Below are 17,363 nucleotides of genomic sequence, written 5' to 3' on the forward strand. Positions count from 1 at the left end.
CTCAACTGACAACCATTTCCTCGAAGGCATAATTATTGAAGTAGGCTAAAGTTTTAAAAATTTCGCATTTTTGTATAATGCCCATAATATACTCTCGCCACTTGTAGCAATTAGTTTTGTCATTAAACCGGACCTGGGGTCAAAATATCCCCTTGAATCATTACATGAAGCTCCGTTCTGTCTAAACACGATCTTTTAGAACAAATGTATTGGATCTGTAATTATCAATGGGCTGGGAGTAATAGGTAAGCAATTTTAATTTGATGACGTAAGAGTGACGTCATTTAAATATAAAAATATTTTTTCAGATGTGAGTTGTCTCTTTCTTATACACGTAAGAAAAAAAGTTGAAAATGAGACCAGAAACCTGCGCAAAAGGAAAAATGCACTTTCGCCACTAGCGGCGCAAGGTGCTGCTTAAAAAACGGCCATAACTTTTTAGCCAAGGGTCTCTGGTTGGAGAAGAGTGATAATTTTAATCTAGAGGAGTTAAGCTTTCCAACGATACCTAATTTGTTAAGGTCGCAATTTATTTCAGGTCAATACGATTTATGCTCAGACTAACTCATAAACACGGCCACCAAACTTAACGGTTTAATATAGATAAATTAGTTGAACGAATCAGTTGGCTCCACATACCTAAAGCAACTGGAGGCGTGACAGTTGATGAAGCCATGTGGGGACGACTGAACCTTACAACCAATACAAAAAAATAAAAATAAAAAATACGAGCATTTAATAAACGTACGGTGCACGTACGGTGCAACTGCGCATTCTGCTGCTAGGTCCCATTGCTATAGGCCCTACTCGCGCAGTGTGTGAGCTTTTGCATTCTTAAGCTAAGTTATCCTCGTAATTGCACATGCAATTTTGGTAAAGAGGTGACTTTCTTCAACCATAAACAGATGAAACCAAGCAACCACACGGCATTTAATATAATATATTAAACTAACCATAAACTATCTACGAACGTTTTCGGCCATACATTATATATTCGATTGCCAATCATGTTTAAACAACAAACCATCCTTGAAATCTTTTAGATCTTTGCGTAAATGTTTCACCGAATTCGACACTAAAATCCACGAGGCTTTGCTAATAAAATCATGCAATCCTAGCCTCAATACGCAGTTGTTTGCTGCAGGTGCTTCTTATTTGCTTAACATTTTTTTTTTAATTCATCATATGCTGCGTGTTTGCCTTGCGGAATTAACCGCCATGTGATGTGCCTTTTTCCACTGCTTTGCCGTTTCATTCTTATGCATTTCGTTTTCAATTTAGTGTGAAGATCAGTTATTTACTTCAATGTAGATGTAAAATCAGTTATTTTTTCGTTATTTGAAAAGGGCTAACATGGGTATGGCCAAAAACGTTCGTAGATAGTTTATGTTCAGTTTAATATATTATGTTAAATGCCGTGTGGTAGCTTGGTTTCATCTGTTTATAATTGTTCCCGGCAATTGTTCACCAAATCAAACGTCACATAAAACCGTTCAGGTCTACTGAATCTTAGCGTATTACGTCATTGAATTTTTCCCAAAAAATGAGCCAAGAATGCATCATCGTTCGTAAGACTTTTATCACACCTGTTGAAACATTGCATCATCGCCTTTGAACACCTGTTGAGAATTACTTCACAATGTTTGTATCGCAGTGACAAGTTTTTAGAAGCGTACGGTGTTGCGTCCCAATTTCGACAGCTTTGAGGCTATTTTTAACAGAAATACAATTCTTGAATAGACGCTTCCAGAAGAGTGTTTCTTTCGGTAATTGCATACAGACGAACGGATCCGAGAATCTTATGTTACAATTTTCCCACGAAGAGATTATGGTTTACCGCTGTGACCAGTAATTGCACATGGTTATAAGACTGCCAATGATGTCACAGAAATGCTTGTAGCCTACTGTAGTTATATTCTTAGATATTTATTTCAATATTTATCTTTATTTTGGAAAAATGCGGCAGCGGATAAGGTGCTCGCTTTCCAATCATGCAATCCTGGTTCGACTCCCGTCTTAAGCTGGTTGCTGACAAACACCGCTCACCTCTACCCAGGGTGTAATAAATTGGGTGGGCGTAATTGCTGAAGGAAAGGCGGCCAAGAGAAAGGAACTGGCCACCCTACTCTCGTTAGTGCCGAAGGCTTAGTATGATGAGAACCTTATCTTCTCATCCCCCGATGCTTGGATCAAGTATGGGACTCAAATGTTTCAAGAGCGCTTACGATATTACGTGCATGTAGCACTCCGTCTGCTGCGGCGGCCTACGGTTGCACATACGATTACGACTAATCGGGACGCAATTAACTGATTACCAGTATTATCGACGTGACTTGAAAAGAAAAAGTCATCAACAATTTGTTTATATTTCTATGCTGTTTTAATAAAATCTACTGTATCGTTTTTTGTTATTCTTACTAGACCTGGTGCGTTGCGTTCTGAAATGGTTTTGCTCGTGGTAGGATTTCTTTCAGGGGTTTTCGTTTGCCTACCTTGCTTTAAGTGATAAGCTAACGCAGTGGTTTTTAAACTTTTTTTGGGCGCGACCCAAATCTGAGTTTTATGAATATCTCACGACCCAAGCCTCAAACATCAAAAAATGTATTTTTTTCTGATATGCACGAAATAGAAAAAGCCACAGACAACTAATTGTAATACACAGTAGGCTACTATGAAACAATGAATTATTACAAACAAATGATTGATTTATTTTAGTGTGATTGAGGAAACAGAAATTTTTCCTTCATACCTATCTTCAATGCACGGCTTTATTTTACTGAGCGTAATGCGCTGATCGTCACCAAGATCGAGGCGATTGCGAGCCTTGCTTTTAGTAATCGTCAGTGGCGAAAATCCTTGCTCGCACAGATTCGTGGTCGCAAACGGCAGCAGAGAAGTCGTTGCTTCGTTACCAATTACTGGCTTTTTTTAACCAAAGTCCCGAATTCTCCAAGTGACACTAGGGAAAAAGTTGTCGATGGAAGTGATTGTGATGCCGTTCGATAAGCTTTTCCTGTAGTCCTGCAATATCCTCTGATAACTGATAAGTCGTCTACCTTTGCCATCATTGTTTTTTTTTCGTTGTGATGGTCAGAAATAAAAACAAACTAAACTGAACTGAAAACATATTTGGACGAAAGATGTGATTTTTTAGTGTGAGGACCTTAAAATATAATACAATTTTGGTAAAGAGATGACTTTCTTCAACCATAGATAGATGAAACCAAGCAACCACACGGCATTTAACATAATATATTAAACTGAACATAAACTACGAACGTTTTCGGCCATAGCCTAGCCTACATATAAATACGATAAATAAGCTTACATACTTAAAATATAAATACGATAAACTTTTTGCATTTTTGTCTATTTATCCAATGTCTTATTTCCTCGTGATTTACTTGTTGTTTGATTTCTCAGCTTGCGTAATTTCATCACAACTTTCCTTTTTTATAAATTTGTTGTTCCAATTTTCTCCAAAGAAAAAAATGCTCACAAATGGACTCACAGCCAGGTCGGGATTTAGGGGAGGGGGGGGACAGAGGGTGCAGGTGCCCCGGGCCCCCCGACTTTTGAATTGCCCCCCTACGTAGAAAAAATGTGATTTTGTGTTATCTTTTCTTTCTTTCATCCTTTGAAGTTTCTGAAAAATGCTGTGCAGTAGTGCATTAATGCTAATGTGGACGTAAAGGTGGGTTTTCGCGCCGTAGGCGCAAAAATTTTTTTGCACGGAGGCCCCCCAATTTAAAAGTGCCCCTGGCCCCCTATCACCTAAATCCGGGCCTGCTCACAGCTCTGGTCACACTCGATCCCCACTGACTGCCATTACTTAGTCTTATGATATCTGTAAAACAATGGCGTTTAATATATTACGATGAACGTACAACAACCAGTAGCGTTGACAGCGTGTTCCAGGGGTACTTTTAGACTCGGACCCGGAATGAATTTAAAAGCCAATAACCTTTACAAGGGGCCCGCAAACTTAAAACAACTCTCACATATTCTTTAAATATAAATCAAATATAGTTATTACTATCTGAAGCCTTTACAAATCGTTTCACCTAACGGATTATCAGAAGGTCTGAAAAACATGCAAAAAGTAATGAATTGATAATTCCTGAAAAGATATTAAATATTACAACTGTAATTTAATCTGCAAAAAAACCCTTTAAACCTGTAATTCCTGAAAAGATATTAAATATTATAACCGTAATCCAATCTGTGGAAAAAACCTCAGAATTACTGAGGGCTACCTCCATCCATTACCACAAAGCTTCAATTAATTTGTCCAACTGGAAACCAAGCAACTTGATGGCAACATCTATGACATCACAAAGAAGCAAAATGCATTTGTGATGATCAATGCAACCTGTAGTGATCTGAACAAAATAAATGAAAATTGTTTTTTTTAAAAACCTGTAAAAATTAAATGAGATTTATAACCTGTAAAAATCAAATGAAATTTAATTTTTTCAAATTATAACCTGTGAAAATCACAAGGAATTGTGATGATGTAACCTGTAGTAACCTGAACAAAATAAATGAAAATTGTTTTTTTTAAAAAACCTGTAAAAATTAAATGAGATTTATAACCTGTAAAAATCAAAAGAAATTTAATGTTTGAAAATCACAAGAAATTGTGACGATGTAACCTGTAGTAACCTGAACAAATGAAATGAAATCTGTTTTTAAAACCTGTAAAAATTAAATAAGATTTATTACCTGTAAAAATCAAATGAAAATTTTTATAAAAAAACCTGTGAAAAAACCTAAAAAAAAAACCTGTAAATGACCAGTAAAAAACTGTAAAAAACCTGTAAAAAACTGTAAAAAAACTGTAAAAAACTGTAAAAAAAACTGTAAAAAACTGTAAAAAACCTGTGAAAAAACCTATAAAAAAACCTATAGAATTTTTTTATAAAAAGCAAATGAAATTTAATTTTTCAAAATTATAACCTGTGAAAATCACAAGGAATTGTGATGATGTAACCTGTAGTAACCTGAACAAAATAAATGAAAATTGTTTTTTTTAAAAAAACCTGTAAAAATTAAATGAGATTTAAAACCTGTAAAAATCAAATAAAATTTAGATAATATGAAACCAAGGAACTTTCAGAAATAATTGATTAAACTACCATTCAACGTTTTATAGGCAGAGAAAACTTTTTCTCGAACCCTAGAAAATTTCATGATCAGATCACCGCTTCAATGCGTGATGAAAATCTACAGATAAATATGCATCAGGCATTGCAGAGTGCAAAAAACAGTGTTGCAGAACGCGTTTTCGAATATTAAATTCTCATCAGTGCAACTACGTTTATGAACGCAATAACAACGGTTAAATTTAAACTCAATACAATACATTACATCATTACAATACATTAATGAAATTTAATTTTTGAAAATCACAAGGAATTGTGATGATGTAACTTGTAGTAATCTGAACAAATGAAATGAAATCTGTTTTTAAAACCTGTAAAAACTAAATGAGATTTATTACCTGTAAAAATCAAATGAAAATTTTTATAAAAAAAACCTGTGAAAATCAAAAGGAATTTATTTTATTTTGAAGTAGTTGAGATTAAATTTGTTTCTATGACGACATTTACCCACCAGTTCGGAACGCTTGTTCAAAAGGTGGCCACTATCAGCCTTCAGAGTGGCCAGCTTGGCTCAATACCAATCTGCACACTTTTGTGCACGGTGTGCCGCAATAACATCAATAACTGCTGTGATGTTATTCAAGTTATCTCTTTCTGTTCTTTTGTTTCAAGCTGTTTTTTTAGCAAGGCTAACCAAGTCGATGGCGTACATACTGAGGAAGGGGTCACTAATTTAATTAAGTACAGTCAAGTACAGCATTCAATATGTTTTGAATAGCACTGTCAAAGACTCAAAGCTAATAACAATATTGTTATAAACGAAGCTGATACTAAATCCATTGCAGCAGCAGAAGGGTTATGTTTACATGTAGAACCAAGAAGCGTTTCAGCTTCAACAAACACTAGAAATCATCGATGCTAAGGCATCGCAATGTTAGAATAAAATTTCTTCGAATAGCCTACTTAAACCGTAGGTTAGTGTGTACGTACAATCGTACATTAAACAACTTTTGTTTTACACATGTAAACAACGTTACTTTTGAGTCATTTTAGAAGGGGTGCGAAAACTAGTTGATGATTTCAAAGTGGTGCCAACAAGGAAAAACATTAAGAACCACTACTCAATGTTCATGAATTGTATGTTGTTGAAATGCACGCTTATTGTGTAGCATGTACAATGTACATGCACGTCAAACCAATTCGGTTTTGTCACCTTTTCCTTTTGTTGGTTTTGTTGCTGCATATTATTTCTACAGTAGGCCTACTGTTTATTCGCGTTTCGACAAAGAAAAATAAATTGAATTGAAAGAGCAGAAGGCTGAACATAAACACATTAAGCCTATTTTTAAGTTTTAACTTAGTAAATTATTGCGTCACAGAAGACTTACTTCACTGTCTTGTGTGTCTTTTTGTTTTGATCATCTCGTGATTTAAAGGTGGTCGTTCATTCTGCAAATGCTGTTGCCATCACAGCATTTGTCAGCATTGTACAGATATGAAACTGATTAATGTTGCAACGCCATCTGTACGTAAATGTATCCTCACATAAATTCATTCTTGTCTACTAACGGACTTCTGACATTGACCGCAACAATCTGTTCATTGAACTCGATTGGATGGAGGAAGAAAGAAAGCCATCCATTGAGTAAGTAGGGTTACCATATTTGATGATGCACGATTCCTGACAAATTTGTCTGTCGCGCTGACCAATTTACGAGTGTTAAACACGTTTATTATGTTACTTAAACAGGATACTTCCAAAGCATATTGCTGCCATCGGTTTTTGTGAAAGGAGGAAAAATAAGAAACGCGTTTTACTACACCAAATGCCAGGTTTTAGCTAAACAATAACATTTATGAAAAGGAAAAGTGGCACAGAATTGTTTTGTAACACGCTCTAAGGAAATTACGCAGTTTATACACAATACCGTAGCCTACTCTCTCTCTCTTTGCGTATATTTCTCCGAAGATCTAATGTTTTTAACGAGCTTATCTTTAACTTCAAAAATACACAGAAATCCCCACCTTTAAAGTTGCATTGAAGCGTTAAGATTTCTTTCATCGTCTCAAGGCCATTTTTTTTTTCTTTCTTTTGTCCACTTACTCTGTATCAGTAAAAAAAAAAACGCTCAACATTTGAGTGTTGAAGTGCCATGCCACAGCAAAGAAAAACTGGGCATGGAAGCGTATTAATTGTGTGTCTGACCATAGCCGTACGAGTTGCCCGAATCTGCATGCTTTTATAGAAATTGCCCAAATATAATGTAGGCTATGCGGTGCATGATAACAGTAAAAAACTAACATAACAAGATCACCAGCTAGATAGAATTTCTTACCTAAGTAATCAAGATAGAACAACTGATATCATCTTTGAAGATATCTTGCTTGTGCATTGCTTTATGCTTCTACACTTTGGCATGGTAGGTAGACAGTAGGGAGGGCCGTCGGAGTCAGATGGCTTAGCAACTCGAGTTTCTTAGGAGGTTTGTCGAGTAAATGGCGAAATCGAAAACCATTTTTTAATTGAACGCCAAGAAGACCGTGCACAACACGGACCTAATCGGTAAATCACCCCATTCCAGGGATATTGCCAGAGTTGCCATACCGTTCTTATTTCTAAGATTTGTCCTTATTTTGAAGAACTCTGTCTTAGAAAATATTACTGTCCTTATTGCTAGGAAATGTCCTTCTTTTTGATTTGAGTCCTTATTTTGTCTTATATTTAACAATTAGTGAATATACTTAGTGGAATGACAGCCAAATCCCTACTACAGTAAAAGTAAACCTAGACCTGAGTTGTCGTGAGATGCACAAAGTATTTTTTTACGAACAATGAGTTCCTGGAACATATTGTTTCTGGCAAACAATATGGCATGTGATATATAATGACTCGTATAAATGCTGAGATTTGTTCAAAAACGTTTGTTTTATTTTGTATAAAAATTTAATTTTTCTGTTGTCCTTATTTTGGGGTTCATGTCGATGGCAAACCTGGATATTGCAGTGGCGTATATTCAGAGTGTGTGCGCCGCACATCCACCAAACATGGTTGATTCATCAATCATCATACAGTTAAACTTGCAAGTAGGCTACTTGGTAGCCTATACAAATGGTGAAGGCAGGGTATACAAGTAGCCTAAGTACCTGGTAGCCTATATAAAAGGTGATGGCAGGCTATACAAGTAAGTAGGCTTCTTGGTAGCCTATATAAAAGGTGAAGGTTTGGTATGCAAGTAACTAGGCTCTTGGTAGCCTACATAAAAGGTGAAAGCATATTATGCAAGTAAGTAGGCTTCTTGATACCCTATATAAATGGTGAAGGCATGGTATGTAAGTAAGTAGGCTACTTGGTAGACTATATAAATGGTTAAGGCATGGTATGCAAGTAGCCTATAAGTACTTGGTAGCCTATATAAAAGGTGATGGCAGAGTCGTCGTCGTCTGAGCTTCTTGGTAGCCTATACAAATGGCAGGGTATGCAAATGCAAGTAAGTAGGCTACTTGGTAGCCTATATAAAAAAAGGTAAAGGCATGGTATGCAAGTAAGTAGGCTTCTTGATAGCCTATATAAAAGGTGAAGGCATGGTATGCAAGTAAGTAGGCTACTTGGTAGCCTATATAAAAGGTGAAGGCATGGTATGTAAGTACCCAGTCAGCAAGGGTTCGTGGGGCCCACTTGGGATTTCCATGGGCATTCGTGGGCTTGTGGGCTTAAGGTGAGTTTATCTGATGTTTCTGATTATGCCCCAAGTGCGCGGCCTACTTCATATTTTTTTCTTTACAACCGATTCCCGACATCTTTTATTGAATTTATCTTAATAATGTTATCATATCATGAAAATGTATGTGGGAATTTATTTTCATTTCTTGAAATAAACTTCCTGGGCTTTCTGTGGGCATGAAGTAGGCTACCCACCATGATGAAAAATTATAAAATATACGTTCGCACCGGTCCATTATGCTATATTAAAGTGCAATAATCATAAAAATTGAATATATACAACGATACAATGCGACGGCGGTTTACATTTTAATAATGGTTTCATGGTGGCTGCCCACCCATTAGACGTAGGTGGGCTGCCCACTTGGGACATTTCTGCAAACCATGGACACATAGGTACTGGGGCCCACGCAGTACAATGTAGGTAACCCATATGCAGCCCAAGTGGGCCCCACGAACCTTTGCTGACTGGGTAAGTAGGCCACTTGGTAGCCTATATAAATGGTAAAGGCATGGTATGCAAGTAGGCTACTTAGTAGCCTGTTTCAAAGGTGAAGGCATGGTATGTAAATAAGTAGGCCACATGATGGCCTATATAAATGGTGAAGGCAGGGTATGCAAGTAGCTTAAGTACTTGGTAGCGTATATAAAAGGCGATGACAGGGCAGCCTATGCAAGTTAGTAAGCTACTTGGTAGCTATTTGGTAGCCTATATAAAAGGCGAAGGCATGATATGCACGTAAGTCGGTTTCTTGGTAGCCTATATAAAAGGTGAAGGCACGGTATGTAAGTAAGTAGACTACTTAGTAGCCTATAGGGCCTATAAAAAGTGAAGTCAGGGTATATGGACGACACAGGCAGGGCCGGATTAAGGCGGGGGCTGATGGGGCTGCAGCCCCAGGCCCACCAAAAAAATAGGCCCACCGATAACAACTTACTAAGAGCAACTGACATGCTTATTATCAGGATCGAAAGAATAAAGGACGAATATCATAGAACGAATGCTAACTGTGTAAACCAGTGCTTCTTAACTCATTTGCCAACAATTAAGCCTTCGTCTGATACGGTACACATTAGGAGGCACACGATATGACGTTATACATGCGCTAAGAAAAAGTTATCAAGCAGTTCTTCAAGTCTTGAAAGCAATGTCTGATGACAATGACGAACAATCACAGACTAAAGAAACAGCCAAGGGGTTTATCTTGTTAATGGAAAAGCTTGAAACCGTTATTTCAATTGAGTTATGGTCTTGCATAATGGAACGGTTTCATAAAACTAGTCGGGCGCTACAGCATAGCAAAATTACTTTGAATAAGGCAACAAATTTGCTTCAGGGTCTACATAACTTTGTTCAAACATTTAGATCCCAATTTCAAGAACTCAAAGAAAAGGGTAGAGCAGGGCTACTCAACTGGCGAACCGCGCTCCGAATCCGGACCTTCTGGGGGTTGATGGTGGACCTTGAGTTTTTGGAAGAATACCCTCTTTGCCACGTTTCAGGGCTTTTTTAAACATATTTCTACTGGGAGGAAGCAATTTCTACTGTGATTATCCTAGTTGCTAGGGGTCTTCGACTCCCAAACTCTCCAATACTTTCTCAGAAATCTAATTCGAGTTACATTTTACCTAAGAAAGTGGTTTGATAAAATAGTTTAGCTTTTGTTTTTGTTTGTTTGTTTGTTTTATCTTTATCCTGCATTGCGGGAAAGCGGACTTGAGCGCTATGCATCGGTGTACGCCTTCCGACGTACACCTGACCCACGCTGTAGCCGACGGCAATGTCTGTTTCCGGTGTAACGGTCCAAGAGTTACTGCGGTCCAAAAGTTACCAGGGTTGCCAAATGTAATTAGTTATTTTTTTTATGAAAATAATTGTAATTTCTACAGCTCAAAAAGTTACATTGACAATTTTAGGCATTAATTAATCTTAAATAAAAAAGTATGCATTATTTTGAGAGTAACTACCCAATTAAACTTAGTTGAAAAGTTTTTGTTTTTGTATTGCCTTCAGAAGCGCCGGGCAGCTCTTGTTATTTGTAGTGTGACGTCATTTTTAGAGTGCCACGCTACAGCAGCACGGTAACTTTTGGACCGCAGTAACTCCTGGACCGTTACACCGGTTGTCTACTCTACTTATGACTTAAATTTGGTACTACCCATTACTCGAAATCGATCACTAGGTAGAGGCAATTATCGTAAAGTTTCTTGCCCAGAGAAACAACAGCAAGTGCGGGTGGCTGGAGTCGAACATGCAGGTTCTCGACTGCGAGCCCAACGCGCTAACCACTCGGCCACTCAGCCATTTAGTGGTTGCGTGTGAAATAACTTGTTCACCGGACCGCTAAAAATATACAACTTGTCAAACTGGACCTTTGTTAAGATTAGTTGAGTAAGCCTGGGGTAGAGTATTGAGTGGCTGTCATCATTATATTGATTGAAGAAATTTCAAGAAGGAAGAGAAGAAAAGTATGCTTGGATAGCAAAGGTGGATCTGAAGACACATCACTTGATCCATCGAGCAGATTCAAAGTAAACTCATATTTGCCAATCATTGACCAAATTATTTTGTGTATGAAATCCCGAATTGCAGCATACGATCGTCTTCAAATAAGATTTTTGTTTCTGGCGGAATTAAACACCATGTCTAACTGTAAAATTGGAGAGAGTGCTAAAACATTGCTTCACTAAATTATCCAGATGATCTAGATTCTAGAAGAACCACTGCCTGAAGAGATGATTCATTTTTCTGCACTGCTTAAACAACACTATTTTAACAGCGAATGCAGCAAAGAAACTCGAATGTTTAGATTCATCAATGAAAATGAGTTTATGTATGCATTTCCTAGCGTATTTGTTGTAGGCTACTAAGAATGTATTTTTGTCTGATGATTTCTTTAGTGCTTAAAAGAGTAAAGAATCAACTGCGTTCATCCATGGGCCAGAAAAGGTTGCATTCTTTAGCTCTACTCTGCATTGAAAACAAAATTTTGGAAAAAATAGACACCGATGATGTTATTAACAGCTCTGCTTTGTCTAAATCCAGAAAACATGTCATTTGAATGAGTTTAAGTAAATACTGTACTTCGGGTATAATTTTTGTTCTTTCATTTTAATTGTGATTGGTACAATGAGGGGAATGAAATATAGGCCTCAGATTACCAATAGCCCCAGGTCCATGAAAACCTTAATCCGGCCCTGGACACAGGTATCAGTACTCAGTGAAGGCAGAACAGGTAGGGTGTTACCCTACTGACTGAAGCAAGTAGGCCTACCATAATTGGGTTCTGTTTCAGTAAAACATATTCAGTGATGGGCATTATCGGCGATAATTTATCGGCGATAAATTTTTATCGCTTATCGTTATCGCTTAATTGTTTTTTCAGTTATCGTTATCGCCAAAGGCACTATTTGATTATTGCCGATAATTAATCGGCGATAAATTTTAAGTGGAAAAGGGGAAAGACCATGAAAAGTAATATTTTTACTAGCCACCTAGTTCATGAAACTAAAATTAAAACCAGTTCTTCTTCAGTGCCTGAAGTGTGTGTGCACAGGTCGTTGTCATGGGAAGAGCACGCCCCCTGCAGCGACGGCCCTGACAACGCAATAATTTTTAGAGTTGCAAATTGCAATGCAATGAAATGCATGCAACAAGTCTCTTGTTGTTTTGCTGCAATCGGCAATCGCGAGTGAATTTCACAATTAAAATGTAAGCGCACAGGCGGTACAGATTCCTTTGAAGCGAAGCGAAAGAAATTGGTAAGTGGTTTATGAAACTGTCGCAATACGAGACCGCTTTTGCATTGGAAACATGGTCTTTCGCGCCACCATCACTGAAGCAAGTCATTGCAGAATATGATATTGCTGCAAGCATTTGACATGCAGACCGACATCACACTTTTTGCATCTTGTAGTAGTTTTTGCATGACAATAGGCGCATCGAGTTGCGTGGTAAAATTATGCTAAATACAGTATAACCTTTCTCATTTACCTATGCTGCATAGCCGAGTGGTGAGAGCGCTGGAACGGCAATCGAAAGGGCAGGACACTGTCTTTCGCAGGACACTTTTTTAGGCATGCCTGAAAGTGGACAAGAAGATTGGCTTCCTTGCCTTCCCGTCTACTTAATCTAAATCTTCAACCACCGGGTGTAAGCCTGGATACGACGACGATTTACCTATGCGACATAGCCAACGCTCAATCAAATATCTTTATTCCCACTAATAGTACAGTGCCTATATTGTAATTCTTATCTCAACAACTCAGCGTTCTGCCATTGCTTTAATGATGGTGTTCACAAAGAAAACAGAAAAAATTTATCTGAAATTATCAGTAAATTACGATAATTATGTTATTGTTCTTGAACAAACACGACTAATTTGACAAGCTTGATGGATTTCACAGTATGCACATTTTTACTACCAATAACGCTTAAGATTACTGATAAATTTTCAAGCATTTTGCGTTTTTTGGAATTTTTTCAATTATTGCTGACTTTGCTGTAAACAGCCCGTAGAAAGCAAAATACAAAGTTTGGAATTTTCTATGGTATTTTCATTTGATTTAATTATTTTGCCTACTGCACGTAAGCGGCAGTGTAACTCAATTGATAAAAGCATCCAACTGGTATCTGAAGGTATAATTATAAGCACGGCGGTTACCTCAGTGGTTTGATTCTGGACCAAGAAATTGCATAACTTACAAAAAGTTTTGTCCCTTTACAGTATATTATGTTCGATTTTTCGTCATGTTGATGAAAACAGTTTGTGCTGCATGGGATGGGGCAGCGCTAATCAAGAAAAAAATTATCGTTATCGGCGATAATTTATCGTTTATCGTTATCGCTTTAGGCATTTTTCGTTTATCGATTATCGTTATCGCTTAACTGAAAAATGAGTTATCGCGCCCAACACTGCATAGGCCTATAATCATAATAGTGAAGTGAAGGGATATTTAAAACACAATTCGCAATTTATTACAGGTATTCAGGACAGTAATTCGTAATAATGCTAGTGGTAGCCTACCAGTCGTACTTTACGTTGATTGATTGAATGCAAATAATGACATAGTAGTTGCTCCGGTGGAGTCAGCAGAAATTCACTGAGCCATCAATTCTACGCGATTTCAGCATCCAACAGCTCAGAGCTTTTCGTCGAGACCGATGTTCCTACATCGATTGACAGTTTTCCATGCTGCACACAAGCAGTTGAGCGCGCAGTCAAACTCGCCACCGAAGTAAGCGATGAAGTCATCGGCCATGATAGTAGACATGAACTTATTTTGACGCGAACTGCTGCTCGTTCACAGCGTCCACGTTTTAAGTCAAAGAAAGATTACGTTCTGTGATTGTTTTTGACTGTTTACGTCGTTTTGTGTAAGTTATTTTTTTAATTACTCTTTTTTTTGGAAAAACATTTTTTTTAAATTTATTTGGATGATTTATTAGCCTATATGTCTGTCCAAAAAATTCGCTCAGACTTGTTTTTAGATTAGTTGTATAGGTAGACTATTTACGCATATTATTCCACCTAAAGCCCTGTGATATGTATTAAGGATTTTGAGAAAATTGGCCTAGAAAAACTTCAATCGGGCGTTACAACTTGCCCCGGATCTGGGGCAAGTTGTAAAGTTGTAATACAGGCAGAGGCAAGTTGTAACAGAATATTTTTGCTGCTAATAAATAGCAAACACTTTACTGAACATTCACTTTTGCTCAAGAAAGGTCTATTCACTTCTCAAGGTCAGAAAATGTTCACCAGAAGGTACACACTGAAGCAAAACTGCACACAACATAATATGCATTTCAAAAATTCACATTTTTCCTTTACTCTTCACAAAGATGACAATAATACTTTGGCAATCCCTCGGTACATTGAGAATGCGACCAACCTTGGCACTTTTCACACCTGACCCAGTTTTCTCCAGGTCTACTGTTCGAATACGCTCGAAAGACATAGGCCTACAGGTGATCAATGTTTTTTCTTACAATCAGTAAGCTATCTTAGGTAGGTTAGTTAAATTTACCTTTAACTTTCTTAACCAGTCTGAACACAGTCACATGGCATATGTTGTAATCTTTGGCAATTTTTCGAATAGACTCATTTCCAGTGATGGCTTCCTTAGCAGCACGTTTTAATACAGCAGGTGGAATCTTCCCACGTTCACTTTTTCTTTTATAATTACGCATAATTGTAACAGTTACCAAGTAATCTAGCTCATTTACTGCCAAAGAACATAACACAGCTCTTGTTACATCTTGCCCCAATAGCAGTTAGCCATAAACTGTTTGATATTTCACCAATAAAATGCCACATATTTTTGGTCACCTTTAATTTTTTAAATACCTAAGTAAATGGTTATAATCAAAAAGAAAGACCAGCCCTCTAGCTTACTTTTTCTTGTAGTAACTACAAGTTTATTTTTCTAAAATTTTACTTTCAGTAGGCAAAAAATGCTTTTCGTTATAACTCAACTGTACGGAGAGATATTGAAACGAGGGTTTTTCTGTAACTTAGCTACAATACACTTGATAGAGGGCGCAATAGAGAAATACATTTTTCTGTTTAGTTGTAGAGAAAATGATGGTGTTACAACTTACCCCTGTTACTTTTAGCCCCGGTCTCCCCTAGACAGTGGCGCGGAAACTATTTTTCTTTAGGGGGGGCTGAAGCTGCCAATAGTGTTATAAGCTTCTGGGGGGCTTCGCCCCCCAGGCCCCCCTTATGTAGGAGAACGCTTAAAACTGGTAGCAACTTTTATAGGTCCCTCCTGTGTGTAAAACGACGCCAAAACACACACATTGTAAGTTGTAAGAAACGAAGAACGGCAACAACAAATCAGCTGTTCAGGAAATTAAAAAGAAAACGAACAAATTAGAAAGTGATGTGAAAACGACAGTTTGTGGAAATGAGTTCTCACACTCTTCCGAAGATTGCTTTTCGCTCAGATTCTTCTCTATATGAACTGTGTCATGAGCTTTTTGACATCGACAGTGTTCAAAATGTTTTGGTGGACATACATCAACGCAAGATAAATATGTATTGTGTCATTGAGCTTCTCAACCACGTTTTCAGGCGTCTTCGAGCAGCAAAAGAACTTTCTGATGATGCAGCTGAAACTGGGAGGCGAAGGCAGAGCTCCACGAATTTTCACATTTCTTTGAAAAAATCTAGTGTGGGAGAGAGATCTAGTGTTGGAGGGTTGCGATAGTACTGTATCTCAGCAACCTTTTGAACGGCGTTTGCGGTTCTTCCACTTATACAGCATCGCTGAGCAAGGTAAGTTCCGTTTCAGGCAATCTTTTCTGATGGCATCCGGTAAGCTGGTCTCAGTATCAGATCCTTCCTCACCGTGTTCACAGCTCAGAAGGGCCTTTTCTCTGTTGGCTGCTGTAAGCAGATCCACCTGGTCGAATCTTCGATCAAGCTCAGCTTGAACAAATCAAGGGCTTTGATGTATTGCCGTTTCCACGCTCCTTCTCCCGCAGACGACAAAGCATCCGATTCCTCTGTGTTTCGAAATTTTGCTGGAGTTTTGCTCACTTTGCTGGAGTTTTTGCTCACTTTTTTCTGAGATTTTTGTTCCGTTCGCGGAAAATCATGATGGATCCAAAGCTAAAGAAGCGGAGATCTTCTTGTTTTGGAGCTGTCTAGCGACGGCTTCCGCAGGCTGAAAAACTTCACCTCTGCAGGTAATCGCAAAATAAAGCCGCATCGTGTGTGCCTATTTTACCAAGCTGAATAGGCTATCTTTGCACGTGCATCTCCTTCCATTGCACTATCTTCTGTCATGTCGGTCAGACATTGCAACAGGGTAGGGTAGCACTTAACAACATGAGCGAGGGCAGAAGCACGAACGCACCAACGAGTAGGACACAAACCCAGAAAATTGCAGGCAAATTCATCGGAACCAAAAAACGACATGAATAAAGATTTACGTTTAGTTAGACGATTCACGAATTACAACTGCAACACCTTGAACGGAGTTTAAGGCTTCGGCAACAAGCCTCACCTCCTTTACAACGTCTTGCAAAATCAAATCGAGAGCATGATTACTGCAGTGAATGTATAACGCTCCAAGGCATAATGCTTTAAGTTTGGCCCGCACTCCATTATAACAACCAGATCTCTTGCTGTTCTATGCTGTAAGTGTAAAGTGAATATTGCAGAATGATGTCCAATAAACGATGGAACGCCGTGTTAGTAGGGAGGGTGGCTGGAACCGCTACTGCGAGGTAGAGTTTCAGTTCAGTTCAGTTGAATTGTTTTTTTATTTCTGACCATCATATCAAAACAATACACGTCAGCATAGCAAAGGTCAACAAAAAGGTAGAAGCGACAAAACGCGAACGTTAAAACGTGCTTGTGATCGAAGTAAGTTATTGAGTTGAAAAAAATTTGGCACGGTCGCAACACCTTCAGAAAAATTTAAGATATAAAGGGAAAATAAAAAAATAAAAAATGTTACAGAACAAATAAACATATATAGGCTATAACTTTATTAGCCTACATAACTTTAGCTGATATATTGAAGAT

At 37.9% G+C, this 17,363-nt stretch overlaps 1 protein-coding gene and 1 pseudogene across 5 annotated transcripts in view; both read left to right on the forward strand.

The window, feature by feature from the left end:
* The first annotated feature begins 6,540 nt into the window (after positions 1 to 6,540).
* The window catches only part of LOC145786775 (uncharacterized), a 52,221-nt gene continuing 41,398 nt past the window's right edge, over positions 6,541 to 17,363 (forward strand). For 4 of the 5 annotated variants that reach the window (XM_082598513.1, XM_082598515.1, XM_082598516.1 and 1 more), the window contains exon 1: positions 6,541 to 6,750. In XM_082598513.1, coding sequence (XP_082454639.1) covers positions 6,639 to 6,750 — 112 coding nt within the window. In that variant the 5' untranslated portion in view covers positions 6,541 to 6,638. The remainder of the gene's footprint in view (positions 6,751 to 17,363) is intronic. The other variant, XM_082598514.1, reaches the window with a different exon arrangement.
* LOC145786804 (uncharacterized) lies at positions 9,975 to 11,697 on the forward strand (annotated as a pseudogene).

Source organism: Aplidium turbinatum, chromosome 17 (genome assembly GCF_918807975.1).
Source record: "Aplidium turbinatum chromosome 17, kaAplTurb1.1, whole genome shotgun sequence".
NCBI classification, from domain to species: Eukaryota; Metazoa; Chordata; class Ascidiacea; order Aplousobranchia; family Polyclinidae; genus Aplidium; species Aplidium turbinatum.